The sequence below is a fragment of the Mus pahari genome, chromosome 8, assembly GCF_900095145.1.
Source record: "Mus pahari chromosome 8, PAHARI_EIJ_v1.1, whole genome shotgun sequence".
NCBI lineage: Eukaryota > Metazoa > Chordata > Mammalia > Rodentia > Muridae > Mus > Mus pahari.
Window position 1 is genome coordinate 48,598,126 of NC_034597.1, and position 10,883 is coordinate 48,609,008.

The following is a 10,883-nucleotide window of genomic DNA, read 5'->3' on the forward strand; positions in this document are numbered from 1 at the left end:
TTTATGTTTACAGAATTAACTAAAATGAAGTAAACGAAAATAGTTTTAACTACTTGAAGTAAAAATGCATTGCTCTTCTACAAGCTGAGTTTAGGAGTCAACATTTAGTAGCACACTGATAGACATACAAAAAAGAAAAAGATTAAGCCAAGCCACAGTGAATATCAGCATCTAAAGTCAGAGCCACATGTCCCACAATCTCGAAGTCTTCACAGTCCCATATTTCTGTTCTCCATGCGTAAACTGAGGCAGAAGATAACCCTGTTCTGACCTGGTGTGCTGGTTCCATTGAAGAGGCCAAGAACCCACCTGCACATGTCTACTTCTCATGTGCACCTGGCCGCATGGCACAGGGTGCCCCCTGCTACAGCAGTTGGTACCCTGTCATGGCTTTGTGGATTCATTTGAGAACTGTGCTCTTAAGGGCTTCTTTTAAATTGCTCTTTTTTGTTTGTTCTGTGTAATTTTAGTGGCTTGCTGTGTTTTTCGTGTGATTTTTGACAGTGTCCTGGATGTGAATTCCCTCAGTAAAAATGTGTCTTTTATGTTCCAAGTGATTCTAAAATGAAAAGAAAGCACTATGGCTCAGTGAACAGAAATTCCCTTTTCAGTCAACATTTTGAGGGACATCTGATTTGGAGATTATAGTCCCAAACATGGGCATTTTTTTGTTTTATTTTTTGAACTAGAACAGATCTCAATATTTTTCCTGGGTTTTTATGGCATGTGAAAAGACCACACTCCTGTGCTCTAGGAGTAGAGTGAGCCCCAGATTGTGTCCTGGAGCGGTCACTACAATCATACCTAGGAGGTATTGCACCTGACACCTGAGTCACCTGGAGGAAGGGAGAAGGCCACTCCTGTGGAGAAGCAAGCCCTGAGGGCCAGGCTGGGGACTGTCCTGTCTGAGCATTGTTCCTGCCAACCTCACCTTGGGCAGCCCTTCACTCCAAAGATGAAGTTGCTGGTATTGCTGGACAGCCTAGTGTCTGACCACTGTGTGGCATGTGGCCTTCTTAGTGATAAACATTAGAGGATAGAGGGACCCACCATGCCGAAGTCCCTCAGTGTCAAAATCAAGAAGAACTGTACACATGTTAATACCCACTGTTAGCTGTTCTGCAGGGCATTCCATTTGGTTTAGCAATTCTGTAAGCCAAGCCAGACCATGGATTATCTAGGCTTAAAGCATAAAGCATCTATACACGTTGTACCAGTGTACCATCAGACTAAATTATTAGACATAAGAATTTGAAGGCCATGTTATAGAATGTTCCAAAAGATTATTCTTTGCCTTTCCCCAGCCACTGAAAACTATGTAACTCTTTCTTAGCTTGTTATATGTATGAAAAGACTCAGGCCTGTAGTATGTCAAACCCTGCTCAGGCTAAGCTTTCTGTGATGGTAGTGACAAGTGGTACCTAGGAATTTTCCTTGTTATCACAGTGCTGGTTTCCAGTGGCCTTAGCAAATACACATTCCGAGCTGTGAGATGCTGTGTCCATGACCCTCTCCTAAAACTTGAGTAGCCTCACATCACACCTCAGCCACCTCCAGAAGCATCTCCCTAACAACACTGTGATTTTGTGGTCCACCTCTGTCTTCAGGAGAGCACATGCCCTTCCTCTGGCCCTTAGCTTGTGCTGAGTTTAAGATCTCTATGGTTAGTTCTCCAGTCCCTGAACTCACCTGGTGTCGATCAACTCCTTTGTCAAAACATGTGGAAAGTTAGCCTGAGCAAGTCATTAAGCACTTTGGTCATGGTTCCCTGTCAGTAACATGAGACTGAAAATAGGATCCACCTTCATGGGGTTGCCAAGAGGAAGAAGTAAGCTTACATAGACCAGGCTGGCCTTGAACTCACAGAAATCCACCTGCCTCTGTCGCCTATGTGCTAGGATTAAAGGCTGTGCCACCATTGCTACGAAACACACAAACTTATTAGTTATTCCCTTGTTTTTCCTTCCTTTGTTTTTCCTTCCTTTGTTTTGAAATAGGTCTTGCTGAGCCAGGTGTGGTAGCAGATGCCTTTAGCCCCAGAGGCAGAGGCAGGCATATATCTTGAGTTGGAGGCCACTCTGGTCTACACAGGAAGTTCAAGGTTAGTCAGGGCTACACAGAGAAACTCAGTCTCAGGGGGAAAAAAATTAAGAGTGGAGGTGTGTGTGTGTGTGGGGTCTTGCTCTGCAATCCAGGCTAGCCTTCAGCTCTCATTCCTCTTGCCTCAGCCTCCAAAGTGCTGGGGTTTCAGATGTGTACCCCTATGTCCCAGTGACCCTCTCTACTGACGAAGTGTCCAGTCCCTCAGCACAGCAGGTGCTCAGTACATGCCACTGCCCTTCTGCCTCCTCCAGATCTGATTTCCTTGTCAGGCATTGAAAACTCCTCGCCCCGTGTTTCTTCTGCTCACCTCTAACTGAGCCCCTGCATAGATACCCTCACCCCCTGTGAGTGCTGCAAGTGAGTGCAGTGGCCAGGGTCAGCTTTCCCAGGTCTCCCCGGGTCAGGGGAGGGGCGAGGGTGAGGAGCAAGTGTGTCTGTGTAAGGGCCTGTTAGCGTCGGACTCCAGATGCAGACCCTCCCCACACTCCAGCACTGTATCTTCTCAGCCAGTTCTATATCAGTATCATCTGGGGATGGAAGAAAGGCCAAAAATAACTTTTTAAATGTCTAACAAATTAGGAACTCAGGGTTATAGCTTACAAAAGGGAATCCTTAAAGAACAAATCTGAAAGCATTATAGCCACTATATTCATGACATACTCTGAAGAATGGGCACTTTTATTTTCTTAGAAAAGCTTCGTTTTAGGAAGTACATTTTTCTCAAAACTAAGAAGCTGATACCTGACATTAGAAAGGTGTCTTAGCTTAAGAGAAAGCCAAGATTGAAGAATCAGTGGGTATCTGTTGTCCACCTGGTCCCTGATAAAAGGGCCAGTGTATCCCTGATGAGAGCCATTTTAGTCCAGTCAGTGGCAGTAACCACAGGGAGAGAAGATACACACTGTCCTTATGTAAATGGAAGTAAAATGTGCAGGCTCACTGGACACAAAAGACAGGCCAGCGAACTTATAAAATTAGCATTGCCTTAGAAAAAATATCCCAAGAGTGGCAAGCTGCAGTAAGATGGGCAAGAGTTTTATTTTGTTTTGTTTCTGAATTTGAGTGGGTTTGGTTTTGCTTGTTTTCTTGAGGTGGGATTTCCCTGTGTACATGCTCTGCCTATCCTGGAACTTGCTTCATAGCCCAGACGAGGGTCAGGTTTTCAGCAGCCCTCCAGCTTCAGCCTCATCAGTGCTGGGATTACAGACACACACACACACACACACACACACACACACACCACTGTGCCTCAGGATGGGGAGTCTTTATAAACTCAGTGGCCCACCCTGCTGAGAGTGCCTGATGATGTTCACCAAGACCTTTAAACTGTCTGTGGTCTTGGGGCCAGAGAGAAGGCTCAGCAGTTAAGAGCACTGGCTGCTCTTGCAGAAGACCTAGATTCAATTCCTAGCACTGACATGGCAGTGCATAACCATTTGTAACTCCAGTTCCAGGAGATCCAGGTCTCTCTTCTGGTCTCTCATACAGGTGGTGAACAGATATACATGCAGGCAAAACACCTATACACATAAAATAATAAAATCAAATGTCCATGTCCTTAATAGAAGTTATTTTTTAAAAGATAATCAGGGCTAGAGAGATAATAGCTCAATCTGTAAAGTACCTACCATGCAAACACAAGAGGAACCAGATTTGATCCCCAGAACCCACATACAGAGCTGTGTGTAGTAGTAACTGCTTGTAATCTCAGTGCTGGGAGGTAGACACAGAAGGGTCCCTGCAGCTTTGCCAGTAAGACGGCCTATTTTAATCAATGACTGCCAGGCCAATAAAAGACTTTGTTTCTAAAAAGCAAGGTCCATGGCTGGAGAGATGGCTCAGTGGTTAAGAGCACTGACTGCTCTTCCGAAGGTTCTGAGTTCAAATCCCAGCATCCATATGGTGGCTCACAGCCATCCGTAATGAGATCTGACGTCCTCTTCTGGTACATCTGAAGACAACTACCGTGTACTTAGATATAATACTAAATAAATCTTTTTTAAAAAAAAAAAAAAAAAGCAAGGTCCAAGGGGCTGATGAAGTATGTATGAGTGCGCGCGCACGCACGTGCGGACACACACACACACACACATACACACGACACAGGGTTGGGAGACAATCCAGATTCAAACAAAGAGTTACACACATATTTAGCATATTGAGTTCCCTATGCACTGCAGGCCCCTGCTACCTGCCCAGGACAGGACCTCTACCAGGCTTTCTAGCTATCTTGTTACAGAGGATTTTGCCTTCAGGGAGCCCTAAGATTTGGACGCTCTAACATAACAATTTACAGAGGTGCTGCCAGAATGCAGGCATAATGTAAACTAGGAAGTGTCCAGAGATCCTTAAAATGAGAAAAATGCAAAGAATGTTATTGAATGTTTAAAATGTTTACGGATGTGACTTCACGGAAATATTTAAGATAAAAGCCGCCCTCAGGCTGTCAGGTGCCATGTCCTTTCCTCTTGTGCTGAGCGCTTTGGGGTGCAGCACTCACAACACTGCCAGCAGCACAGTGCAAGACAAGTCCATGCATGTGGGCTTCCCACTGTCAGTCCTTATGCAGATGTGACACACACTCAGTCTGCTCACATCATTGCTTTTGGATCTGATTTTAAAACCTCACTCTTCTAACCATCTAGAAAATTAACAAAAATTAATTACATTATTTTCTATGTTCTCTTTACAGATTTTTTTTCCTGCCTCGAGTTTATCAACCACTGTAAATAACTTTCATTCTTAACATTAATAGTTATCAGTGGTCAGGGTCTAGGCTAAGTGTTTCCAGGTTCTTGGCCTCTTGAGAATGAAATAAAAACCCATGTAGGGGCTGGTGAGATGGCTCAGTGGGTAAGAGCACCCGAGTGCTCTTCCAAAGGTCCAGAGTTCAAATCCCAGCAACCACATGGTGGCTCATAACCATCCATAACAAGATCTGACACCCTCTTCTGNAACCACATGGTGGCTCATAACCATCCATAACAAGATCTGACACCCTCTTCTGGAGTGTCTGAAGACAGCTACAATGTACTTACATATAATAAATAAATCTTTAAAAAAAAAAAACCATGTAGATTGCAGAGTAGCAAAGAACCTTTATCAAACAAATAAGTAGAACAACTGAGCTAAGCACTGTCAGACTAACAGCAAGCCACCCAGCTGAGGGTTCTCAGGGCTCCAGCTTCTCTTTTAGGGCTTCCTATCCTGGAGTTCAACCGAAGGGGGAGCTTGGTTAGTGTGGGCACAGTTTAAGTGGTTCTCTCTTTTGACTGGCAGGTTTCAGTTACAGCAGCCCTTGCTCACTGTGCATGTCCCTTTCCATAATGCACCTGATTTTAATCATATGTATGCCCCAATTATGCACAGGCATAAGAGGATCTTTAAAAGTTCACTTTGGGGACATATATATTGCACGTGTACCCAAAATCAGTCTAAGGTGGATTGGCCCACTGCCTATAGTTCCCATATGGTATTCTAGGATATGTTCAGTACTACTACTTCTACCAAGGATTATCACAGGGTTGCTCAGGAAAGAGTAACGTATCATTCTTGTTTAAAGCAGGTATATACACAGCTCTATGCAGGTCAGGGTCCTAGGTTGCTGGCAGGTTGCTAAGTGCATTGTTGAGAGATGGATGTGTGCATAGCCCAAGTTATTCCCTGTGCTCACCTGCCTCTTCAGGAAGCATATTCTTTGCCTGCTTCTCTTAAAAATTTTTATTTGAAGAAAGCATATGGTGGAAGTGTGTATAGGTAGGCCTTAACCTTATTTAGTTTAGTGAATAGACCTAATATGGAAAAGATCACCCTGTCATGGAGGCTGGAGAGATGGTTCAGGGGTGAAAACACTTGTTGCTTTTGTAGAAGACCCAAGTTTAATTCCCAGCACCATGTGGTGGTTCCCCATCATCTGTAACTCCAGTTCCAGAGGAGCGGATGCTTTCTACTGACCTTCACCAGCATCAGGCACTCATACAGTGCACATACATATAAAAGTTTTATGCAGCAAAACATTCATATGCATGAATTAAATAAATCTTTTAAAATATTTTTAAGAATCACTGTCACCAGAAAAAAAAGAAGAGTGTATATGTAAGAAATGTGGTGTTGTGATTCCTTGGCATGTTAAACAAATGCATTTTTATTTTTGTTTTCAGACAGTGGCCAGAACAATAGTCCCAGTAGTAAGAGTGAACGACTGAGTGCCAAGCTCAGAGCTTTGCCTGGGACAGATGAACCTTATGAAAGTAGCGGTAACAAAGAAATAGGCAAGTGCTGGCCCCGCCCAGCTCCCCCTACAACTCCTCCAGCACAGCTGGCCTAAGGAAGACCGACCGGGAGGTGGCGAGGGTGTCCCGGGAAATTGCTGAGAATGTGACATGTGCAGACTGAAGTCACAGCCTTGGAAGAGCATTTCTGTTCACTCTGAGTCATTGGGTTGCACTGTCTAGATTACTTACTCTCAAGCTGCTTGTTGTCTCTACTGTTCTAACAGTGTGATCTCTTTTGAAACCTAGATGCCTCCTACGTGGATCCACTGGGCCCTCAGATAGAAAGACCAAAAACTGCAGCCAAGAAAAGAATTGATGAGGACGATTTTGCTGATGAAGAGTTAGGAGATGACTTGCTCCCAGAATAATATAAACTCTAATATGGTGTGTGTGTGTTTGTGTGTGTGTGTGTATATACATGTTTGTGGAGGCCAGAAACCAGCCTCAGATGTTCCTCAGGCACCATCACCTTTTCACATGTGTGACAGGGTTCCTCTGGCCTGGAACTTGCCATATAGGCAAGACTGGCTGGCTGGCCACCCCATGGGTCTGCTTGTCTCAGCTTCCTTGCTGCTGAGATTTATAAGCACTTGCCACCACATCCAACTTCCTTTAAACGGACTCGAGGGCTTGAACTCAGGTCCTCCAGCTTGCAAGGCAAGCACATTTCCAACTGTGCTTTCTCTAGCCAAATAAGTCATCTACCAAAGAAAAGAAATGCCTTATAAGGTAATGTTCATATTAAACCCAGATCAAATGTCCAAACTTTAATTTTGTACACCGTTGAAACTTTAAATAAGTGTATTTTGTTCTCTGAGGATGGATTTGTGCTGTCATTTTTAAAAATGGAATAAAAACTATGAAGCTACTACCTTAGGCCTAATGACTTCCTTATTGGCCCACAGTGAGCCAGTAAGGCTTATAGTAGTGAGCTTACTATATTTCATGGCTTAGAAATTACTGAGATAAATATCTTTATTCAAGCAACACTGCCTAGAGTTTAGAAGGTTTTCTTTGGAGTCTTTGGGATTTTGTCTTGTTAATTAAGATGGTTCTATTTTGAAGGCAGTGCAAGAAAACAATTAGAGCGAACACAAACCTGTAGCCTTGCTCTTTCTCATGGTTCCCACTGGTAAGTGCGCAGCATTTCAGAGCGAGCTGCCTTGCCTTGCCTTGCCTTGGGTATGGGGCTGAAGCAAGATGCCTTGGGTTTCTTTAGACATGTCTGAGAGGCTCTAGACAGTCCAAAGAATTGGCTGCTCCATCTTACTTGTCTTGAGACCAATTCTTTTCAGGATAGTTGTGGGCTCAAAGGATCCTCTTGCCCCACTCAGCCTCTTGAATAGCTAAGCCTGTAAGCAAATGTCACCTTACTCAAAAATATTTTAAAATATGAGGGTATTGTGGGGTACCCAACCCCAACTAATATATTCCCAATACAATCCCTACACCTAACATTCAGGAAAAATCATGGAAGATGAGGAAAGACTGTGAGGGCCAGAGGACCAGGGCATCTGCTGTGAAACAATTCTTCTACATATGAAGAAGAAGCTGCACACATGAGCTCTCAACAATATGGCCGCCTGAAAAAGATCAGCATGACCATCTCACAAGTTGACATGCCAATGTGAACAGGGACAATTCCACAGGGTCCTACCTCTAGAAGAGCTATAGATGCTCACTGCCTGTCAGAGAATAGTCTCCTCCAGGGATCAACTCTGAATAAGTGTCCAATCTCAGCTGTCAGCCCTGGTTGGACATACTCATAAAAATAGCTTATATATACGTGTGTGTATGTGTGTGTGTGTGTGTGTGTATAAGTATATACACACAATAATAAAAAGATCATGAATTTGAGAGGTGAACATGAGTTGGAGGGGAAGGGGGAAGGTGATATAGATATATAAAGTTCTCAAAAAATTTTTAAAACACACACACACACACACACACACACACACACACACACACACACACACACACTATAGATACATTGAAATAGAAAAGGGCAGGGAAAGCACAGTCTGACCAAAGATATAAAGGAGCAGTCGGCTTTTACAAAGACAATCTCATGAAGACTTTAACTTTGCCAATAATTATATATTGTGTATTATATCACCTTGTCAATTATATATTGTGTATTATTATTATCGTCTTTGACCTTATCAAAGTCATTTCAATGAGCTATTGGGGAAAGGTCCCAAGCTGGAATACACTGAGCAACAGGAAGTAGGACTTTTACAACTGGAGAAAAAAAACACGCCACAACACTTTGCTGTCAGAGCAGAGAAGGGACAAGCCCTTTAGTGTTAACCCCTGGGGTCATAAGGTTCCTAAGATGCTTCACGGAAGACTGAGGGTGTACAAGCTTGAGTGCAAGTGGGCCGGCGTTCGTGTGGTGGAGGTGGTGGTGGCGGTGGAGGTGGTGGTGGCGGTGGAGGTGGTGATGGCTCGTCTGTGTCTCCAGAAGAAAAGGAGAGATTTGATGAGAACAGATCTAAGTTAGTGACCTTGGAGAAGGGGGAAAGGGTGGGAAATGTAATAGGATATGTGTATTGAACTCTGTTAGTGTTCTTGTCTGAATGTGACATGTCCTCACTGGCCCTGTGTTTGAACAGTCCCCAGCGGGTGATGTCTTGGGGTGGTTCTATCTCCTGGTCTACTGAGTTGTGAGCTTCTGCCTCTACACTCCTGCATTCCAGCACTTCCTGCCACCATGCCTTTCTGCCATTGATTGTATTCTCTCAATCTGAGCCAAAATAAATGTCTCCTCTAAAGCTGCTGTTTTCAGGTATTTGGTCAGTGATGAGAAAAACAATATAATTAGCTTTTCACTACTGTGACAGAATGCCTGAGCTAACCAATCTATAGAGTAGGGGAAGTTTATCTCAGCTTAGAGCTTCTCTGGCTTTAGTCTATGGTTACTCGGTCCTTGTTATGGTTTGTATATGCTCAGCCCAGGGAGTGGCACCATTAAAAGGCATGGCCCTGTGTCACTGTAGGTGTGGGCTTTAAGGCCCTCATCCTAGCTGCCTGGAAGCCAGTCTTCCATTAGCAGCCTTCAGATGAAGATGCAGAACTCTCAGCTCTGCCTGCACCATGACTGCCTGGATGCTGCCATGTTCCCACCTTGACAATGGACTGACCTTCTGAGCCAGCCCCAATTAAATGTTGTCCTTATAAGAGTTACCTTGGTCATGGTATCTGTTCACAACAGTAAAACCCTAAGACAGTCCTATTGCTTTGAGCCTGTGCTGGTACATGTGGTGGTTTGAATGGGAATGGTCCCATAGGCTCATACATTTGAATCACCAGAGAATGGCATTGTTTAAAAGGATTAGGAGGTCTATCTTTGCTGGAAGAAGTGTATCACTGGGGGTGGGCTTTGAGGTTCCAAAAAGCCCATTCCAAGCCCAGAGTCTTTCCTTTTCTGTTTTCTGTGGATCTGGATGTAGAACTCCCAGCTCCTTCTCCAGCACCATGTCTGCCTGTGTGCCAACTGTCTTGATGATAATGGACTAAACTGAACGGTAAACCAGCCCCAATTAAATGCTGTGGTCATTTTATCTCTTCACAGCAATAGAACACTATGACAGAATACAGAACACTATGACAGAACATAACAACACTATGACAGAACATATGAATCTAGTACACTATGACAGAACATATGAACCTAGAACACTATGACAGAACATGTGAACACAGAGCACTAAGGCAGAACATGTGAACACAGAACACTATGACAGAACATATGAACCTAGAACACTATGACAGAACATGTGAACATAGAGCACTAAGGCAGAACATGTGAACACAGAACACTATGACAGAACAAATGAACATAGAACTCTATGACAGAACATATGATCACAGAACACTATGACAGAACATGTGAACACAGAACACTATGACAGAACATATGAACACAGAACACTATGACAGAACACTGACAGAACATAACAGAACACTGACAGAACATACGAACACAGAACACTATGACAGAACACTGACAGAACATAACAGAACACTGACAGAACATGTGAATATAGAACACAGAACACTATGACAGAACATAACAGAACACTATGGCAGAACAAATGAACATAGAACACTATGACAACATATGAACCTAGAATGACAGACATATGAACAGAACACTATGACAGAACATGTGAACATAGAACACTATGACAGAACATGTGAACATAGAATACTATGACAGAACATGTGAACACAGAACACTATGACAGACACGTGAACATAGAACACTATGACAGAACATGTGAACATAGAGTACTAAGGCAGAACAGATGAACACAGAACACTATGACAGGCATATGAATAAAGAACACTATGACAGAACACTATGACAACATGTGAACACAGAACACTATGGCAGAACATATGAACCTAGAACACTATGACAGTACTGAAAGTACATCATGGTGGAACAGCCCCATTCATCTCATGGTTTATCCTTCAAGGACAGAGCCCCAGGGACTACCT

At 43.6% G+C, this 10,883-nt stretch overlaps 1 protein-coding gene across 4 annotated transcripts in view; it reads left to right on the forward strand.

Moving 5' to 3' along the window:
• The window catches only part of Ift88 (intraflagellar transport 88), a 90,959-nt gene extending 83,719 nt beyond the window's left edge, over nucleotides 1–7,240 (forward strand). For 3 of the 4 annotated variants that reach the window (XM_029541638.1, XM_029541641.1, XM_029541639.1), the window contains 2 exons: nucleotides 6,264–6,374; nucleotides 6,624–7,240. In XM_029541638.1, coding sequence (XP_029397498.1) covers nucleotides 6,264–6,374; nucleotides 6,624–6,745 — 233 coding nt within the window. In that variant the 3' untranslated portion in view covers nucleotides 6,746–7,240. The remainder of the gene's footprint in view (nucleotides 1–6,263; nucleotides 6,375–6,623) is intronic. The other variant, XM_029541640.1, reaches the window with a different exon arrangement.
• The last annotated feature ends 3,643 nt before the right edge of the window (nucleotides 7,241–10,883 follow it).